The 21000-nt window shown below is 43.8% G+C and overlaps 2 protein-coding genes across 5 annotated transcripts in view; one reads left to right on the top strand and one right to left on the bottom strand.

The window, feature by feature from the left end:
- The window catches only part of Plekhg1 (pleckstrin homology and RhoGEF domain containing G1), a 213740-nt gene that overhangs the window by 122125 nt on the left and 70615 nt on the right, over positions 1 to 21000 (top strand). For 2 of the 4 annotated variants that reach the window (XM_036168921.1, XM_036168922.1), the window contains exon 3: positions 12400 to 12908. In XM_036168921.1, the coding sequence (XP_036024814.1) occupies positions 12501 to 12908 (408 nt within the window). In that variant the 5' untranslated portion in view covers positions 12400 to 12500. Of the gene's footprint in view, positions 1 to 4920; positions 4979 to 5144; positions 5246 to 12399; positions 12909 to 21000 lie in introns of those variants that run through there. The other 2 variants (XM_036168925.1, XM_036168923.1) reach the window with 2 other exon arrangements.
- LOC118570437 (40S ribosomal protein S13-like) lies at positions 13589 to 14059 on the bottom strand. The gene has a single exon (XM_036168926.1). The coding sequence runs from the start codon at positions 14057 to 14059 to the stop codon at positions 13604 to 13606; it is 456 nt and encodes a 151-aa protein (XP_036024819.1). The 3' UTR covers positions 13589 to 13603.

Genomic DNA, 21000 nt, shown 5'->3' on the forward strand with positions numbered 1-21000 from the left:
TTCTAAATTGGTGGAGACAAGGTCAGATGCCAGTGAAATCATTTCACTTTACAAATAGCCCTTTGGGAAGGAAGTTGTCAGGTCAGCCTCTTTGACCAAGTGTGTTCTCAGACACCCATGTTACCACTGTAAGGCGGATTTGTAGCTGGTGATGTTTTCTGGACTTAGAATGTGGGCAGAGTGTGTGTAGACTGGTATCTACAATGCCAAGGGTATTGGTTCATTACTACTCACTTTCAAGAGAAAGTTGGTGAATACTTCGAAGGGACTCTTCACAGATGTGGGCTGTTTGGGATACACCATTGACTTTGGTGTTTCTCTCTCTCTCTTTTTCCTGTGATGTAATCAAAATGTAATAATATCTACTTTGCCTCCATGCCAAAGAAAAAGTTCTAACAGACTAAACATAAACTGGGAATGTTTTGTGAAAGCTTGTGCATCAGGAAAAGTTAACTTGTTGGTTGTCTTAGAAAATGGGAGCTAATGGTGGTATCTAAAACCAACCCGAAAGCCTTCCCAGCATCCAGCTGCTCTGCTTTGTATAGAAACCATGATGTACGCTTTTAAGCATCTCCTGAAATGTCTAGCACCTTTATATCTGAAACTACAATGCAACTTTCTAAATTTGTCTGATCCAGTATGATTTGAGGCCACATACTTTCCTGAGTCCCCCAACACATGGGTTTTCCTTTCCTGACATCTCTGGGCATCCATCACCCAGCTTCTTGGTGCTGATGACTGACTTCAGAGCTCGCAAAGTGTCTCAGTGTGGCTAGCCTTGATGCTCCTACAGCTGTGTTGCTCACGAACATTATCCCCTCGTTATCCCAACACAGCCAGACAAAACCATTGTAGTCTCTTTCCTAATATCCCCAGGTAGTTCTTAGAAGAATGGACAAGGTAATTCTTGGTATCGGGAGGTGGGAGGAGGTGATGACCCAATGGTCCTCCCCAGGGGGTGTTTCAGTTTTCACTCATGACTTTTACCTATACCAAGAAAGACTTGATGTATTTCTTTCTTTCTTTCTTTCTTTCTTTCTTTCTTTCTTTCTTTCTTTCTTTCTTTCTTTCTTTCTTTCTTTCTTTAATGTGTGTGTCTCTGTGTGTGTTCCTATATGAGTTCATATGCATGTGGATGTCAGAGAACCACTCTGAGTGTCATGTCCCAGGCTTCTTTCACCTTTGGTTTGGTCTGAAACTTCACCAACGAGGCGAGGGTAGCTGGCCAGTGAGGTGCAGGGATCCACCTGCCCCCTTCTCCCCCCACCTCTTCATCATCACTGAGATCATGCCTGTGCCATCCCCTCTGACTTTTCCCATGGGTTCTGGGGATTGACCTCAGTCCTCATGCTTGCAAAGCAAACACATTACTGATAGAGCCATCTCCCTAGCCCAAGAGTGAGTTTCTAACACAGGTTATACACCCCTGACCTGAAAATCTGACAGTGAGATCGGAAAACCACAAGAGCTGAAAACATTTGGAGAGCTGACATGAAGTCACAAACGGAAAATTCCAGATCACAAAACTTCATTTCATGCCCAAGAGTAAGGTAAATGTTGTCTAAAATGAATTTCAGTCTATGTACACAGGTGTATATGCTACGTAAATGGATGCATGCTTGGACTTGTGTCCCATGCCCAACCAAGATAGATAGATTGTATATATACAAATATTTCAAAATCCAGAGAATTCTGAAACTCTACTGATCCTAAGCACTTAGGCAAGAAATGGTCAGCCTGTGGTGGGATTCTAGGCTGTAGCAGACTCCAGGGAGGGCTTTACTTCTTCACTGGTGAGACTTTCTCACCCTGCTGACTTTCAAACCACCTGTTGGCCTGAGTTTTTCCTTTTTTTGCTAGCTTGCTTTCTGGTTGCTATAGATATGTACAGGTGTGTGATGCCCTTCTGAGCCTGGGTTCCCCATTCCAGATGACAAAGTAGAAAAGGCCTCCTTCTCCTGCTTGTATAACCAGTGCTGGTAGAGAATTTAAAAGAGTTGCTTTGCAACAACATATCTTTATCCACTAGCAAGGACACCTGTGTATTTACAAGTGACTAATCTCGCTGGGTTTGGAAAGAAAGTGTGCTGAGCAAAAACTGTCTCTTTACCTGGTGGCAATGTCAGCAAGTGCCTTGGGCAGCAAGACCTGACAAGGACAGCAGCCCTGGTGCCTTCAGTGTCTTGGAGGCCTCGTCCTGTTATATGCACAGTGGGTGGAAAGATAGCAGTTTCCTCCCAAGAGCTGTTACTGCTCTGGTTAACTGGTGTGGGACTGTGAGCTGGGAAGGGCTGGAATGCAAAGGCTCTGTGGAGTTTGAGTGGAGCACAGCTGGGCTGTAAGAAAACAGGATGGGGGAGGGAGGGAAGGTGGGGAGGGAGAGAAGGTGGGGAGGGAGGGAAGGTGGGGTGGTGGTGGAAGGGGCGTTAAACACCCCTGGCTCTTAAGATGTGATTTTTTTTTCCTCCCCTTCCCTTTTTCCCTCTCTCTGTTAATTGTTCTTTGGCTCTATATGCTATGCATTTGGTAATTCATTTTGCAAAAATTGCGGCACTGGAATAAATACAAAGACACAAAGTGTTCGCGTGTGCATGCACATGTGTGTGTGTTTCCTGGTCTGAGGGGGGGAAAAGACCTTCTAGTTTAAGAACTCAGATTCAAAATACTTTAAGCTTTTGTTATTTGTAGGCACGATGTAGTTGGTTTGGGTTGTTTGCAAGTTACTTAGACGAGAGGTCTGTGGACAAGCTGCTGATCTTCAGGAAACAGAAATCTTCTATAACCCAGCTCATGGCGGTCCCATAGGAGCTGCCTGGCCTCTTCTGTCACTTCAGATCTGTGCTTCAGGGTCATCTCATGTCCAGTGGGTAAAAAAGTAGCCAACTGCCGATCGGCCACACACAAAGCAGCTAGGCTGTAGTATTTCCTTGTAAAACACACAGCACCTCTCAGAAAGAGAGCAGTGTGTTTTTCCTTTTTAAAAAAGACAGCAATGTGTTTGGGGAGGGGAGGATGCAAGGGCAGAAACATTTTATTGGAAGACAAAAGAAGTTAATTTGATATCCAAGGATATATACACAGAATATATATGAGTCAATAAGTAACTCTCTATATTTGAGTCCATCTAAGAGTTTAATATCTACAGTATCGGAAGGTGGCCCACCTCCGTCGGCTGTGATAGTTCAGGGTTGGAAGAGAAGAGAGAAAATGATTAAATATGAGACTGCAATGCCTGCTATGAGCACAGTAAGTAACTGCTGACCAGTAGGACCTGTGGTGGATGGAGGTGGCTATGGAGACTTAAATGGGAACTTGTAAGATGGAGGGAATTCGGCTAAGTGGAAAGGAGGCACTGGTGTGGGGTGCTGATGAGAACAGAGAGGTTGCTGGGCGGTGATGGCACACGCCTTTAATCCCAGCACTCAGGAGGCAGAGCCAGGTGGATCTCTGGGAGTTCAAGGCCAGCCTGGGCTACCAAGTGAATTCCAGGAAAGCTACACAGAGAAACCCTGTCTCGAAAAAAACGGCAAAAAAAAAAAAAGAAAGAAAAGAAAAGAAAAGAGAGGTCACTGTGGTGGTCAGAAGGAAAAGTAAGGCTGTTCCCACAGCCCAGGGGGTGGGGGTGGGTTCCCCCCCCCAGAGATCAACTAGAGCCCTGGATTAATGATCTCCGTCAATCTGGCGGGTGTGAGAGAGCAATTACCACAACCCAGTGTCTTTCACACTTGCTTTGCTATCTGAGTGAAGAAGCCGGCATATGCTCAGACTCCTTCCAAGCAAATAGGCATTTAAAAAAATTATCCTATTATGCTGTTAGCCTCAAATCACCTAATAGGCATGATAGAAATTGCTGCATTAAAGATTATATGCCAATGCTGTTTTTCATAACCACAGTTGAAGGTGTTCAGTGGAATGTGCATTGAAAAGTGTCTGATCCTTATAGACACTGAATTTAGGCCACCTACAGAGGAGCAGAATCCAGTCTTGGATATAAATATATAAATATAAACCTTTATTGAAACTTTATCTCAAGATAAATACAGTATTTTATTTTATTGTGTGTATATGTTTGTGCTTGTTTGTGAGATGTGGCATTTTTTAAGACAAGTAGCCTGAGGGATTTTTAAAATCCCATTTAATTTGAAGTCTAATTTACTGAAATGTAGGAATTAAATCATTCTGCATTTTTATTACTTAGTATTTATAAATATAAGACCACAGGATTTAACTATTTTCCAAAGAAATGCCTGTACATTTTGATTTTAGACATTTGCCTGCAGACAAAATTTTTTTTTAACTTTTGTTTAAAGTCCCACACAAATATATTCCTGTATAACTCCACTGGCTGAAAAGAACAGTGTCTACCAAGCAGCCTAAGGCTGCCCAGGGCACTGTCCACTGGGTCTTAGTCAGCCCTGGACAGCCCTTTAAAAGTTCTGTTGAAGTTGTGCAACTCACTTTCACACACAAGCTTGTAAATCAGGAAGTGAACTTGAAAATATCTGACCTCCAAAGATCTAGCTCATTTTAATGTGGGGCTTGTGGAGCACCATGTGGCCTGAGCAAGAAGGTAAAAGCCAAGGAGCTTTCAGACTGACCGTGGGCTGCATTTGATGTGCACAAAAGAATGGAAACGGTAGGGTGTCGTTCAGTGAAGTGCGCGTTTTCGACTTACCCACAGTGGTGCCTATTGTCCTATTTCTCAATTGAATGATGTCATGTTTCATTTAAGGCCCTCGGTGATGCTGAGGTCTGTGGTCTGTGCACAAGGGGGGAAAGGCAGCCAGAAAGTTGCAAATCAGGTTTTTGTAAAGCCTTTGTGTGTTGGGTTTGAGAGATAAAAGCTGACTCATGCAATATTTCAGTGGAAGACACTGCACAGACTAGTATAGGCTCCTTGTTTTACCTGCCTGAGTGCCCAGTGCGGCCACTGCACCAGCTGAAGACAGACAGCATGCTCAGCCTCGGTGGAGAACAGGTAGGTGCTGGTAGAAGTGTTCCCAGGGAACTGATGCCAGGACCCACTTATTCCTTCCCTCTCTGCGGTGCCGCCACTGAAGCGGCAGCAGCCACGGAAATGGGAGAAAGCCTCACAGGGAGCTAGCTTTCCAGTACTGTACAAGGACCGAAGCTCGGCTGTGCGCAGCACACTTGTCCAGTCGCAAACGCCATGCCCTGAAGTTATCTGACAATGGAATTCATCCAGATTAACGCCACCCCACCCCCTGCATCTGCACTGCCTGCCGTCCGTATTAACTGGTTTTTGTCTTGTTTGGGTTTCGGAGGGCTTTGATCTTTCCTTAAAGTTAGTCTGAAATAACTAGAGCGCTCGTGTTCTTGGCTCCGAGGAGAAATTTCCAAGTGTGCATTGAATGCGCCACACTTTAATTTCTTTTCTTATTACAGTTCTGGCGGGCCAGGCTGGCGGGCGGAAAGGGGGGGGGGGGTTGGGACGGACACAGGACAAAATGAATGTTTGCGGATTTCACAGTTCGCAGCTGCAGCGATGCAACAGTCTGAGTCTCGCGGCAACCAAAGTGGACCAGGGAAATGGAGTTTGCATTTGCGTGTTTTATTGGTAGAAAGTATTTTTGTTAAGAAATGACTGGGATGGAGAGGGAGCTTGGCTTTGTATTCGATGTTATTGACTACTGGGATCCAACTTTTTATTGTCTTACTGATTATCTCAACTTCGTGCTGTTGACATTTTTAGGGGTGTGTAGATTTTAATTTATCACATATTGTATATGAAAATCAAATTGTTTTCATTTGAAATGTTTAAATATTTGATATAGATGGGGGGGGGAGTTGTGGTTGTAATTTTCTTAAGTAATTTGGACAGATTTTGAAAGCTACACAGTTGTTGAAGGAGAGAGATATTTTTAGATAAACAGAGGAATTTACATAAACAGAGGATCCATTTCCACTTGGAGGAAATCATGCTAATATTTTATAATACATCCTCCTTGCAGCAGTAAGTTAGTATCTAAAATTCAAATTTGAGATCACATTGTTCACATTTATTAAGCATTCTTCTTTCCTTGGCCATGTATTTTGCATACACCGTTTCCCCTACCTTTAAGGACCCAGGAGAGCCTGACATTTAACCGTTTTACATTGTGCCTTCAAGAGGACTTGTTTATTCTGACCTCTCTTGCTAGGCATTTCAATTTCCCTTCCTCCTTTTTTCATGAAGAAAGTGTTTAGTGTGCTTTGGGGAGGGATTTATTTAGTCCGAGTGCTGTTGCTAGTCCCTGGCGTTCTCTCCTTTTTCCTCCTTTTTCTTTAAGAACGCATTACTTTGCTCCGTGCCTCCTTCCCGACTGTGCGGAGATGGGAGATGTTTGGGGACAGCAGTGACTGCTGTTCACCTACTGCTTGAGCCCAGCAGCCTCATTCTAAGAGGAAAAGTACACTTCCAAGTGAATCTGCAGCTGGTTAGTTTCCAACCGAAATGAAAAATAGAGGTTGGCGATTTGTTTTGTTTGCCTGTGGCAAAGTCAGTGATGAACATTACTGGCTACAACCTGGCATTCGTGCCGTATAGGACATGGTTAGCCGTGAGCTGGTGGTGCCTGTGCCCCACAGCAGTTAGAATGCACAGTGTGGGTGTTAGCTAGCGACCTGCTGGTTTCTTCAGGGTTGGAGGCACATGCAGGAGGTTGAACAGGGCCTAGCAAAGCCATCTGGTCCAGCTACTTCACTTTCAGGGCATGAAACCGGTGGTCGTGGTCAACTAAAATGACATTGAACCAGAGCAAATACACACATGCTCAGACTGGAAGAAAATACCATGTCATGATTTAATTGCTGCTCTATCCTTTGATCTCTGTATGTACATATAGTGGGGGATAGATGCACACACACATATGTACATGCACACATAGATACAGCACACACCTCATACACCACACACACACACACACACACACACACAATGTAGGACTGTCTGGTACAGATACCGAGTGCTCTAGACAAGTAGATAGGCTGTGTTCTTTATATTCTCATCTCTTAGCTTCTTCCTGCCCTAACCATTCCGTCAGTCCCTGCTGAATACAGTGAATGACAGACTAGAGATCAGGAAACTATAGTTTCTGTTTCATGGTTCAACTATGAACACTGTGTACCTAACCTCTCTGAGGTTGGTTTAGTTTTTATTTTCTTTTTTATAACATCTTTCAAACTCGATGAAACACATGAACTTCAAGGATCTTGACGGGAGAAATTAAGGGCAATTTTGTTGTAGATTTGTATTATGGAAAGTGGATCTGCTTGGGTAATCTTGCTGTGAGCCAGATCACTCCCAGACCTCAGCAGTTAGAAACAGAGATAATCATGTATAACCTCTCAGGGTTCCTGTGAGCTGGAAATTTGGGACACACTTTGCCAAGTGGCTCTGACTTGGCTTCTATGGGATTGTTATGTCATCTGGCATGGCAGGGATGCATGGGCTGAAGGCTTTCTCACTCCAGCGGCTGGGGCTGGAACAGCAGAGGCTTCTGAGCAGTGCTGGGCTTCTCAGCCTTATAAGCAGTCTCCTTGGGAACTGAAGGCTGGGAAATCCTCAAGTCCCCACCTTGTACATGTAAACCAGGTGACATGAAATCAGGGAAGTTGTGTATTAAAGTTGGCTCAAGACAAGTTAGAGCCAGCAAGTAGTACTCTTGATTCCGACAATGGCATTCCCAAAGGAAGAAATTAAAATAACTGAAGTTTAAAGAGCAAATAAAGAGAAGCCAAGGAATGGGATGGCTTCCCCCTACAAAGACTCTTTGGAAGTAAAATGTGTGAAAGCCTGTCTTTTCATGGAGAATAGTGCACCAAAGATATGATATGGCTAGCCAGTACTTCTAGTTGTCAGAATCAGCAAACCTCCAAGACTCTTGCAGCTGCTCCTACCCCAACTACCTCCAGGGTCATCAAAAATGAGTCTGTTCATGACCCCCCATGTGGGTAGAGCTGGCTAGTTTCATAGCAGTACTGGTCAAAAGATCTACATGTGAGGGTCGGGGGGGGGGGGGGGGGCAATGTTTCGGAAGAAGTTCTCCAAAACTGTCTAATATTGGTCCTTCACTTGGGATTTAGGAAGAGAATGATGCTCTAGGAAGAAAAGCGGGGTGGTATACAAATGTTAATCTTTCACCCAAAGCAGAATAACAAGGCTTCTTACAGAGTTTGCTGTCTGGTTCAGTATGCCGTGGAAAATCAGTCACCCGACTCTCACTCCACTTACATACAACAGTTCTCTCTCCCTCTCTTTTCCTTACCCCTAAAAATATTTTACATGATGTTTCGCACATCATCCCATTCACTGTTATTTAAATAACAATGGATGAGCAGGTAAATTTAAATCTTTTCATCATTATAATTTTAAGTAATGTGTAGGTGTGTGTCTGTGGAGGGGGTATGTGTACATGTATGCAGGTGCCCACGGTGGCCAGAAGAGGGCATCAGATCTCCTGGAGCTGATACCCAATCTGAGTGCTGGGAATTGAACTCAGGTCCTCTACAAGAGCAGTACGTGCTCTTAACCAATGAGCATCATCTCTCCAGCTCCAAATTTACAGATTAGTGTAATTATCTAATGATCTCAACATAAGCTTTATTTAATAAAAATATACACAAGCTGTACATAGGGTTTAAAATTTGCTAGTAGTGACATTTAAAAAGGTAAAACAAAACTGGTAAAATTTTAATGAGATATTAAAATGATCTCACTATTCTAAAATACCATTTCTACAGATAACCAACATGAAATTGTTAATGAGATATTTGACAATTTTGTCTCATATTGTCATTGAAATCCAGCATGTGTTCTACACATACTGCCCACCTCAATTCTGGACCATCTCCAGTGCTCAGTGGTCCCACATAGCTTGCAACTACTACATTGAGCAGCACAATTTTATAAATATTAATCATCAGAGATTTTCATTAGAAAGAAGAGTCCAGACGGTAAAAAAATCTCCAATTATTTTGAGGGAGGTGAGAACAAGACTAGACAGTTTTTATGAGGTAGGTTGTCTTATGAGAAAACTGTAATTACCTTCTAAGCCATGAGTCAACATAAAAAATGTTACTCATTAACAAGGGTAGCCTCACATCACATGCTATCATATGGCCTGATTTTAAATGTCTTATTTCTGTCCTTGGTAGTTTTGGAAGATATTTAGCCAAATAAGCTTGGCTGAATACCTCAGGCACCAAATATCTGCACTATTCTGTTTTATAAGGTATCTAACTGGCACTTACAGAATAGGCTGGTCCCAGGGGTTTCAGTGCCTGGTATAGAAGCATCCTTAGACCAGTGCCCACTCATGTTTCTGTTTAAGAGCTTCCCAGAAGGGGTTAGCTTCGCTCAATGTCACATTCCATTTTTGCCTATCTTTGAAAATACCCCAAAGGTGTTCCCATCCATAGCATCACAACTTAGACTCTTAAAACCGAATTCTTCCTCCTTAATCTCTCAGTCATAGAGTGAAAGTAAATAGAGGAAAGAAGTGGTAAGGAAGAAATGGGTCTCTCTGTCGTCATTCATCTTGTTAACATAGAGCCAGGTGTCTTATAATGATGCGAAAGCCTATTTCCTAGACCAGGGATAAGACTAACGCTTGCCTGCCTAGGAAGTGGGGATTGCCCTGGAAACTAGCCTGTATCCCTCTGTGGGGGTCAATTGTTTGATCTAGACCTTTCCAGGTGTCCTGACCTTGGGTAGTGAGCATATCCAACCTATGTTGACCCTAAATCATAGCCTCGTTGGACCTTTGTAATCTTAAAGGACCCTTCTTTTCCAAGAGAGTGGCCATTCCCTGTAGTGGGATCAAAATCAGGGTCACAATTATGGTGGATGCCAATGAAAGAAACCTGACTGCCTCTGCTATTTTTAAGTATTCAGGTCTCTCTCTTTCTCACTCCCCTTCCCTCCCTCCTTCCCTCCCTCTTTCTCTGTGTGTGTGCATGTTTGTGCGCATGTGTGCATGCACGTGTGTGTGTGTGTGTGTGTGTGTGTGTGTGTGTGTGTGTGTGTGTGTGTCTGTCTGTCTGTCTGTCTGTCTGCACAGGCCAGGCTAGGTGTCCGACAAACTTGGCAATAGATTCTTCTGCCTCTACCTTCCATCTCAAGAGCTCTAGGGGCTTCAGGGATGCAGACACCCACTACTGTGTCAAGCTTTGTGTAGGTTCAGTGGCTCGAACTCAGACCCTCACGCTCTCAGTGCTCATGTCCGCTGAGCCACCTCCCCAGCCTATCCCATTCCAGATTTTCTTAACAGCAGTTCTGAGCTTTGGCAAGTGCGTTCTGCAACAGGCAGGTCTGAATGCATGGCCACTTCTTGGATCTTCGCCACACTCAAGTTGGATCAAGCTTTTTAGGTCAAGTGCATTTTAACTACAAACCAATCCATGTTTTATAGGCTATAAAGTTGTTATAGAGCAAGCAGAAAGCAATACTCCAAAAGCTCTAAAAATCTGTATCAAACTCACACCATGTGGTGGCAGTCTCACTGAGTGTGTTTCTTACCATTCCTGATGCCAACAAAAGGGAAGGCCTTCACGTTATCTTCACAATTCCAACATTTGTTTCATAGATTGGCACTTGCATTTTCTGTGAATATAGCCTAGGAAAAGGATGAGGATCTGAAGAACTTACAGTTTAAAAATATTGATACCAGCTGTTTGATGTTTATTATAAAGTCAGAACAAGTTCACGTTCCTATCAACAATGACCACAGGTGGTGGCACCCACCTTTAATCCCAGCGCTCAGGAAGCAGAGGCAAGTGAATTGCTAAATTCGAGGCCAGCCTGGTCTATAGAGTGAGTTCCAGGACAGCCACCAGTGCTACACAAGGAAACTTTGTGGGGGGTGGGGGGAGGGGGGAAAGGGAGACCATGAATCTATATTCTTAATACATCTGTCATATTATAACCTTTCCAGCATAACCCATTGCCCCCACCCCTTGTTTCAAACAAAACCTTTAAATGTGGATTTTGGTAGTGAGGTGACCTGCCAAGATGAAGCCAATTTCATCATTAATCAAATCTCTTATCAGAAGGTACAATCTCATTATTATGGGGTAGAGGGGGGAATGTTGACCCTGCCCTGACAGCTGAAAAGACTTGGATTCTTGCATGTCCCATGAGAATGATTTTGGTGAGTTTAAGTTGGGGTACGGCCTTTTTGAGGCCAGGATCATTTTCCTCTACCATGTATGTGGTCACCTCTCCACTTGGCAGAAGGTCTCTTCTTGTGCTTTCTCATAAATGCTAACAACCCAGCTGGGCATCACTTCTCTGCTCATCTGGCTCCTAATTTAAAACTGTTGTTTCATGGCTTGGCGTATGGACTGCTGGAGTTACTCCAGAAGCTCTTGGATGCTGTGACTTAATAGATCCTACAAAAGCCATGTTTGTCTGTCTTAGGCAGGTAGGTTTCTTAGAGGATAAATTTATTTATTTGTTTGAGAGAGAGAGAGACTATGGGTGAATGGGCGTTATAGAAAGAAGTGAGTTACCACATAAGCGTTTTGAAGGCATCTCCTGGGCAGGCCGGCTGGAAATGTGGGACATCTCACAGGAGTCAGCTCTCTCCCTCTGTCTTGTGATCCTGGGGATCAAAGTCAGGTGCCCAAGCTTTGTGTGAAGTGTCTTTACCAGCTGAGCTATCCTGCAGGCTTGGCGTGCCAGTTTTTAAGAAGTGCCTTTTGGGCAAAGGCTAAAAGGAAAGATCAGTTTGAGGTAGGATATGGGTCTTATTATTTCAGTGTGGTTTTTGTGCCCCGCTATTAGGGGGAAAAAAAAAGAGCCCACACAGCTCCATGTTCAGTGCCATGTGTGAGTGAAATGTGCGTGGGTCAGTATCACTTAAACCGAGTCGCCATGCTCCAGACCCCTTGCTTAAAAATGGTAGACTTTTATACTTAAAATCTAAAACAGCCTTTCTCAAGCTGCTGGAGGAATCAGTCTCCTTTCTCAGCACATAAGAACCATCCGTGGTGTTGATTAAAGTTGCCTGTTCTTTACGCCCTGACCACTGAGCCTTTAAGTCAGTAAATCTGGACTCATCTGCATGTGTGAGTGAGTGCAGGTGGTCACATTTAGAAATAGCACCAAATGGATGTCCTGCATCTCCCAGTTTAGGGTATCCTGGCTCATTCTGTGATCTGTTAAGTTGCATAATCAAGGTCAGGAGGTCTGGGGCAGAGCCTGAGACTGCATTTCCAGCTGGCTCAGAGGATGCTCTGTGGGCGTTCATGCTCATGTATCTTAGTCTGCCTTTCTGAGCAAACTTGCCACCTCTTGTTGATGATGCTCTACACCTGAGGTGGGTTTTGATCTCCTTCCCTCAGAGGATGCTCACTGACCTTTCTTCTGTCTTTTCTATCTTTCTGCATTGGGAGCAGACGGACATCACCAGTTGCAACTTGAAGTGCCATCAGCTGTAACTCAAGTTTCTGATCCCAAGACCACAGCTGAGCCTTCCCGGTCCCCAGAACCAAAGACCATGGAGCTTTCGGACAGTGACCGACCCATCAGCTTTGGCTCCACCTCATCCTCGGCCTCCTCCAGGGACAGCCATGGTTCCTTTGGCAGCAGAATGACTTTGGTTTCAAATAGCCACTTGGGCTTATTTCACCAGGATAAGGAAGCTGGGGCCATAAAGCTGGAGCTGGTTCCAGCGCGGCCATTTTCTAGCAGTGAGCTGCAGAGGGACAACCCTTCCGGGCCACGGAACATGGATGGGGTCAGCGAGAGGCAGCCCAGGACCCCATGGAGAGTGGACACAAATGGGACATCCCAACCCAATGCAGATTCGGACACCAGCCCCAAGCTCCTCTATGTGGATAGAGTGGTGCAGGAAATCCTGGAGACAGAAAGGACCTACGTGCAAGATCTAAAAAGCATTGTGGAGGTAAGGCAGACTCTAATGACTTTCAAGTTTGTCAAGCAGGAGAAATAGGCTTGCAAAATATAGAGGAAAGCAAAGGCTTTGTTGGGGGGCAGGGTTATGATGTTGCAGGAGTATACAAAAACAAATTCTTCACTTAGAGAAACCTAATGCTGTCACCTGGCCAATGGAGTAGTTGGTAGTTGCATAGCAAATCAACTGTGTGACAGGGACAGTGATAATGATATTGTGCACATTCAGATAGCATAGTGTTCTGCTAAATTCCACACCAGGGATCTCAGGGTACCTCTCAGCAAGTGGAGCAGATGGTAATGAGGGTAGAGGGCACCCCAAGCTTCTTGGTGAGTAGATGCTAGATGTCTCTGAACTCAACCATTGTGACCTCAACCGCAACTCTCCATGTATGTCTAGAAGTTTCTGAAACTACTGATACCTGGATCCCGCCCCACTGAGAGGCTGTGAGTCCTGTGTCCTGGAGTGTGGGGCCTGTGGGGTGGAATTGGCAAAGATCCCCCAGCTGACTATAGGCATTACCCTAAAACCATTATTCTGTATTGGAGGAGGCTCTGTTGCTTGGTGTTTGAAGGGAGGGGGTAAATGGGGGAAAGAAAAATTCTAGGGCTTGTCTTGTTTTTCTTTTCTGTTCATTTTTTTTTTATTATTCAAAGTGATTCATTGCTGTGTATACTTGAGAGAATTTATGCCACTAGAGCAGAGGCTGTGGATGACTCATATTTCCAATTGGGTGGGAGAACCCGCTTAGTCTTATAATAACGAGCCAGCCGGTGAATTCTGCTCTCTGTCAGAATCAGGCGGAATTTAGCATCCTTATCCTTTCTGTTCTGCTCAAGATGCTTTTGGACAGCCACCGCTTTCTTTATCAAATGGTGCAGATCCTCAGGGAGGTCAGGGGCAAGGCCTTTCGACTTAAGGATTCTCAGGATTTTGTTGCCAGTCACAAAACGGACCTGTGCCACACCATGCGAGTCCCTCAGGATCACACCTATTTGGGAGGGAGTCAGGCCTTTCTTGGCCAGTTTGTAAATTTGTTCCTTCAGGTTGTCAGATGTCAGCTTCAGCCATGTGGGGATGCTACAGCGGTAGGGCAGCGTCGACTGGGACAGGCCCTTCCCGGGAGCGTGCATGCGACCCATGATGGCAGAGGTCTGGCAGCAAAGAGAGCTCTGTTCACTTTTATAATGAACCAATTTTTGCGTAATTTGCATAAATTATTACCATATTAATTATTTGTATAAATTAGTCAATAGGAACTTAGCTCAGCTTCTGTGTCATATCACCTCTGTTGAAAATTCAGTTATTAATTTCGCTGTGAGTTATAAAGCAGTTTCCAGGGGTAAAGATTAAGTAGAACTCAGATATTAACCTGTTCTTAGGAATATTAGTACTTCTAGGGTAAATCTATGTATTACAAAGTTACTCATTTTGCTGCCTATTGATGCACCAAATGCCTTCTTCCTTTTTTTTTCTTTTTTTTTTTTTAGTAACTAAAGCCTGTTTTAGATTTTTTTTCCCCCTGGCATTTAACTCCTGGCTGAGCCCCCTACCTCAGTCTCCCAAGCTCTGGGATTTACAGGTATGTGCCACCAGGCTAGCTTCTGTTTTAGACTTTCGATCGAAAATACGTTTCAGAATATCATGGAGTATTTGTTGATGAGCGCATTCTCTGCCAAGCACACACATGCTTATAGCTGTAGAAGAAGACATTAAAAAGCATGATCATGTGTTGAGCTCCATAGACGGCAGAACCAGAGACTGGATCCTAAAAACGGTTATGACATCACTCCCAGTAAAAATAGAAAGCTAGCTGATGTTCAACCCAAACAATATGTGGTACCCAGTGGACTAAAGTGGCTCAATTTCTAACTTTTAACCATGATGTCATTTGTACTGCAGGAGAAATACCTGTGAAACAGCCAACCATTTTCCAACCTCTCAGGAAAGTTGGCATTATTAAAGTTGTTACGGGTCTGTGCTAGGCTGCTTTTTCTTATCATTTTCCTAGTGCTTTTTCTGCCTCATCAAAACTCATCTCCTAAGGGAGAAACCTTGAGTTACTCAACCATTATTCCGTGATGACCCTCAGTTTTGTTTTCGTTCGTGAGGATGCTTGATAAAATTTGGTTGAGAAGAAATAAGATCTGAATGAGAGAAACCAGATAGGCAGAGGTGGTTTTTCCTACCCAAGTTCCACCCCATCCGTACTGTTTGCAGCTCTCCAGATGTCCTTGCCTGGCCTCCGTGCAGATGTGTTAACCCTCTCTGCAGAGGCTGGTGAGCTTTTCAACACAGGGCGAGATGGGCAAGAGCCTCAGCTTTCTGAGCCTCGCTCATGCTCTTGTTTCTTTCTGCCTTACTATCAACTAGTAACGTTCCCAACTGAATGGATTTTTCTGGAAGGGGTGCGTTTCAGCTGTATCCTATATGAACAGAACCTCCACGGCTCAAGTTGAGGTTTGGTCATTAGGATTTATGAACAGGCAGATTTTGTGAACGTTATTGATACAGGTACTGATTTAAGACATGTCCACAGAATGCAATTTGATTGTCCCAGCTAACTGATTTCGAAGAAGAGAACCTGATAACCTGGGTAGTTGGGTTATGTGGACAAAGAAAATGCCTTCTTTCCCATGTGCAGAGACATTGTATTCAACTAATCCAAAATACATAGGTCATATTTTTCTTTCTCTTAGCAGATAGGGATTCTGTAATGACATGTAGATGTCATTTGACTATATGTGCTGACTTTCTCATCCCTACGGCTATTTACTCCTGGCATTTTTACTCACTCCCTTAATCTCTGGGCTCCTGTCCCACCTGCCACAGTGGCTCTGTCTTGTCCACTGTTCCTTTCCCTTCAACACCTTAGTCATTTTTATCTTTAACATTGGGAAAAGGGCAGATTTGATTTTGTCCATCACCATACCCAAGGGAGCAATGGGGCGGCTCTTCCCATCTTTATATATGGTTCCTATATTTCATCCTTCACCAATGAAGTGAGGTAATAAACATGAAAACAAGTGGAAAGGAAATAGCCACCCATCCACTTTGTGGTGAGATGGGAATCCATAACCAGAGGGTCTCTTTCATGTTTAATGGATCTTTGACTGACTGGGCAAGGGAGGATTCTTTTAATCTTTCTAAATGATCTATAAAAGAGACTTGGAGAGCCCCATGAGATTGGACCTCTGATAGAGCTCACAGCCTCTTTTACCCCTTTAGTGAATTTTAAAATGGTTCAGAGTGGTATATAATGCTGTGTAATTGGAATTCATATACCCACTACAAATGGCACCTTTGAACTCTGAGATAACAAATTAGGTCATCTCTGGACATAAAAAGACATGTATATTTAGTTGGGGGGGGGTAAAATAAGTATAACATGAACCTTTTCCCCCTATCATATACCAGAGACATAAAATGCTTTTCAAGCACCTTTACAAAGTATGTTTAAAAAAAAAAAAAAAAAGCTAAGGAGTATTACAGCCTTAATGTCCAAAATTTTAACAGTCAAAGCCTTGAAATATTGTTTGTACGGGCCAGTGAGATGGGTCCAACAACCCGAGTTCAATCCCCAAGACCTACATAGAGGTCTACATATAGTGGGCCTACATATAAAATATACTATTTAGCATATAAGTTAATGGGTTTCATCATGATATTTTCATGCTTGTGTAACCCTCTTCTTTGTTTGTATTTGCTCCCCATTACTCTCCCTTGCCCTCCTTTCTTCTCCAAATAGCCCCTCTTTCCAGTTCCACATGTGCGTAGCCTGTGGTGGCTGGGGGGGAGGGGAAGGGGAAGGAAAGAGAGAGATTGATTCTGCATATAAAAGAAAATGTGACATTTATTTCACTTAGCATGATGACTTCCAGTTCAGTCCATTTTCCTGCAGGTGACATTATTTCATTCTTGTGTGTATATGATGCATCTCCTTTATCCTTTCCTCTCTTGATGGGAGTATGGACCGGTTTCCTATCTTGGCTACTATAAATAATGTCACAGTAAAATGAATGATGCCGGTATCTCTAAACAGTCGAAACTTAAGAATATCTTCATTGGAAGCACTCAGCATTGCTCGGTAGCTGTATAAAAGCAGATATGGTTACCCATGCCTGTAATCCTAGCACTTGAGAGGATTCAAAGTTCAAGATCCTTCTTGGCAACATAGTGAGTTCAAGGCCGGCCTGGGATTCATGAGACACTGCCAAGAAAAGGAAGGGAGGGAGGGAGGGAGGGAGGGAGGCAGGGAGGGAGGGAGGGAGGGAGGAAGGAAAGAAAGAAAATAGAATAAAATAAAATAAGGCTTTGGCTGAACAAGGGCTCAAGTGTCAACTTCTCCTCTATTAGTTTCTTGAGTGTCCAGTGTCAGGACAGGTAAAGAGTGAAGAGTGGTTTCCATACCTTACTGACAGGAGATTCATGGAAAGCTGTTCTGCCTGGTGCTGTAGCTTAGAGTAGGGTGTTGGGAGTATCACATTTGTCAAAAGGACAATGGCACCTCTCTCTAGTTCGTACAGAATGAAAGAGGAGAACCAAGGCCAGGCCTGGGGAGCTTGTGGGGCGAGCTCTTCCCAGATGCTCTGCCCTGAGCCTTTCGAGGCATCTGTGACTGGGACAAATGGAATCTGAGCTGGCCTTTGTTCTAGGACACGCTGCCCTTGAGGACAACAGTGTGTTGTAGAATCTGGAGACAGTTTCTAACAAGGCTCAGCTTCCCCGGTGAGCTTGGGGAAGGCAGAATTATTGGATGTGGAAATGGCAGTGTGTGTCTCGACCAGACAAATGGCTGTGTGGGAATTCTTTGGCTCATCCATATGCCCTGCACAGCTACCAAAGCAGAAAGGCTAGGTACTGAGCTTGAAGGCTGACCAGAAAGGTTATCACAGGTTCTATTGTCATATGCTTAGGTCCTCTTTGTATAACCCCCACTTTAACATAAATAGCATTTATCATGCTGACACTTTTTAATGGGGCTCATCTACTTTTTAATACTGAGGGGGAAATGTATTCCCTCCTAGACTGTAGGACCTGGCAGGAGTATTTTTTCAGTGAAGGCCTATTCTGTGGGTGGATTTAATAAAAAATTTGCACTACAGTACTTGGCATAATTTCATCCACATTGCCTACTGTGGTGTCTGAGCACCTTTGTGTGGACGCATCTTTTCATTTTGTCTTCTAAGGGTTCTCATCATAATGACTGCATGGGGTCTTCCATAAAATCATTCGAGATTTATGATCCTTTAGAAGCAAATCTGATAATCCCCTGCTTGTGTAGAAGATACTTTTTCAGCAGTGTTTTTCATAGAATGTACTGCACATAGAATCGGCTTGAATGTGTTCTTGGCTTTTTTCATTGTTGCTATTGTCATCTATGCTACTGCCTGACCCCTGATCCCCACCTTGCCTCACTCTTATACCTAAACACCCCTAGAAACACAGAGTAACTATGAGTGTCCCTCTTTCCACTCACAGCCAGCTAATGTGGGAAGGAGGACCTTGTCTTATGCTCTCACGAGACTCTAAGGGAGGCAGAGACATGTATTCTAGTTGTGTCCCCAAAGGAGACAGCGCAGCCCATGAGCAGCTTTGCCTGTTTACAACTCATCAGCTACACCACACTTTAGTATTAGCTCTTCTCATTGTTTCCAGTTTCTCCTCTCTGCGAAGATGATTTTCCACTTAAAGCCACTGATGTCAATCAACTCAGCGTCTTGAGTAGAACTGCTAAAATCGTTTTTTTCCAATGTTGAAATATAAATAAAAACAACTGTGTTGCTTTTGTATGTGACCCAAATAACTAAGGACAGGTTAAAGAGAGGAATTGCTTATTTTGGCTCACAGTGTTCGGAGGTATCAGTCCACCATGGTGGGGGAGGTACGGCGAAGCAGAGCCACTTAGAAACAAGGGGAAGGAAACAAGCTAGAAGCATTTTACTGAATGCCTCACAGATACCAGTTAAGGTGAGTCCTCACAAAAGCTCTCGAAATGAAGTTTCCTAGAAGCCACTTTTCTTGTTCAGTCCTCTATGCCTCAGGCATTAACAGAGAAAACATAGAGCGGGGGGCGGGGGAGGGTGTAAAGAAAGAGTTTGTGGCTTTGTCTACCTTTGGTGAGCAAATCCAGAGAGGAGATAGAGGAACCCGCAACATTTAGGGTCACTTTCATCTCAGGATAAGGCAAAAGCAATCCACAACTAACCTTTCCCCCAATAATTCTAGTACAGGTCACTTTTGGGGTGAAAAGCCACCTTTCTCTCTCCTGCAGGGACAGGTCTTCCTGGGTTTGTCCACGTGTGGTCACTGGCAAGCCAGTTGGTCCCTCTGGAGACCTGTTTTACACACCTCTATTCTGAGGTGGGAGCTGCCTGCCAAGTTCTATTTAAAAGAAAATAAGGACAAGAAGGCCACTGATAGGCTATGTAAAGGGACCCATATTCAAACCATCTGGAGTGTTCAAAGCTGACTTTGTCTTCTTCCACTTAGAGAAAATTCCTACTTCAAAAGTAGGAATTAATCAAACATCCTAATGACCCCTCATGAGAGACAGACAATTAACGGTCATCAGGTAGATTTGTGCCTGGGATTGCAAGCAAGCCCTGGTAAACAAACACGTTCAAAGGGGCTATTATGTGAGCAATTAAAAGCTATCACTTGAGAAATCTGGTTTGGAGGAGCAACAGAAACCTAAGCAGAGCTTTTCCAGAGCAGAGGCTGCTGGGGAGATGATGGGAACATCCCAGCTTCTGGCCAGCCCTGCACTGTGTCCTAAGCTGATGGGAGTGCATCTGTGGGGCTGGGGAACGTTGTTCTCGCTGCTCCTTGTATTCCAACAGCCATTTGACATAGAGGTCCATGGTCCTCAGGAGACTTTTGTTGAGGTTCTTGTTATAAAGCGAACAATAACTTTGAAAGGCAACATAAATCATCTTCTCATCCTCATAGGAGGTAACGAATGATGGAAGTATGGACTTTCAAAGCAGCCAGAACTGAATCTGGACCTTCACTTTGCCCTTTTCCAATGAAACCCACAGGGTCAGCTGAAAAAATGGGACTAAGAGGATGGAATCCTTCGTGTACAATGCTTACATAGTGCTAAAAAAACAATAAACATTTTAGGGAACGTCATTATTCTCACTAAATGATTATTCAGGCAATTAACTCTTGTACAAAGCCAATCATTTCTGGTAGATTGTAAAGTGTTATACTATTGGCAAACCTGTATATCTATATCAAAGTTTTAGTTAAGAAAATTATCAGTGGTACTGCACACCTTTAATCCCAGCACTTGAGAGGCAGAGGCAGGAGGCTCTCTATGAGTTTGAGGCCAGCCTGGTCTACAGAGTGAGTTCCAGCCAAGGATACAGAGAAACCCTGTCTCAAAAAGAATTAGAGAGAGAGAGAGAGAGAGAGAGAGAGAGAGAGAGAGAGAAGGAAGGAAGGAAGGAAGGAAGGAAGGAAGGAAGGAAGGAAGGAAGAAAATCTTAACTCTATACTTGTATGTGTGTGTGACATGTATAGAGGTCATAGGACAACTTACAGGGAGCAGTTCTCTCTTCGCCATGTGGGTGCCAGGGATCAAACAAACTCAGCTCCTCAGGCTTGGGGGCGGTGCTTTTATCCCAAGCCATCTCACTGACCCTTAAATTTGTATTGTAGAAAGATAATGTTATATGGGCTGAGGAAATGGCTCCTTGGTTAAGAGCACAAACTGCTCTTCCAGAAGACTCAAGTTTGGTTCCTAGCACCCACCTCAGCAGCTTGTAACTGCCTGTAACTACACTTCCAATAGATCCAACGTTCACTTCTGGCCTCCCAGAGAACATGCACTCACATGTGCATGCCCATACACACACACACACACACACACACACACACACACACACACACACACACACACCCCTAATTAAAAATAAAGTAAAAGTACCTTTTAATTGCAAGATACATATAGCGTGTTGTACTTTTGAGTATACTTTCCATACCTACATGTAGCTGGAATTCATTTCTAACATATCAACAGGTTTTCGTAGTGGAATGAATTTTTCCCTTCGGAGATTTAATTTGGGCTGAGTCAAAC

Source organism: Onychomys torridus, chromosome 19, assembly GCF_903995425.1.
Source record: "Onychomys torridus chromosome 19, mOncTor1.1, whole genome shotgun sequence".
Taxonomy (NCBI): Eukaryota; Metazoa; Chordata; class Mammalia; order Rodentia; family Cricetidae; genus Onychomys; species Onychomys torridus.

Excerpts from the sequence above, each read along its gene's own strand:
- LOC118570437 (XM_036168926.1), bottom strand. The coding sequence starts at position 14,059 with ATGGGTCGCATGCACGCTCCCGGGAAGGGCCTGTCCCAGTCGACGCTG.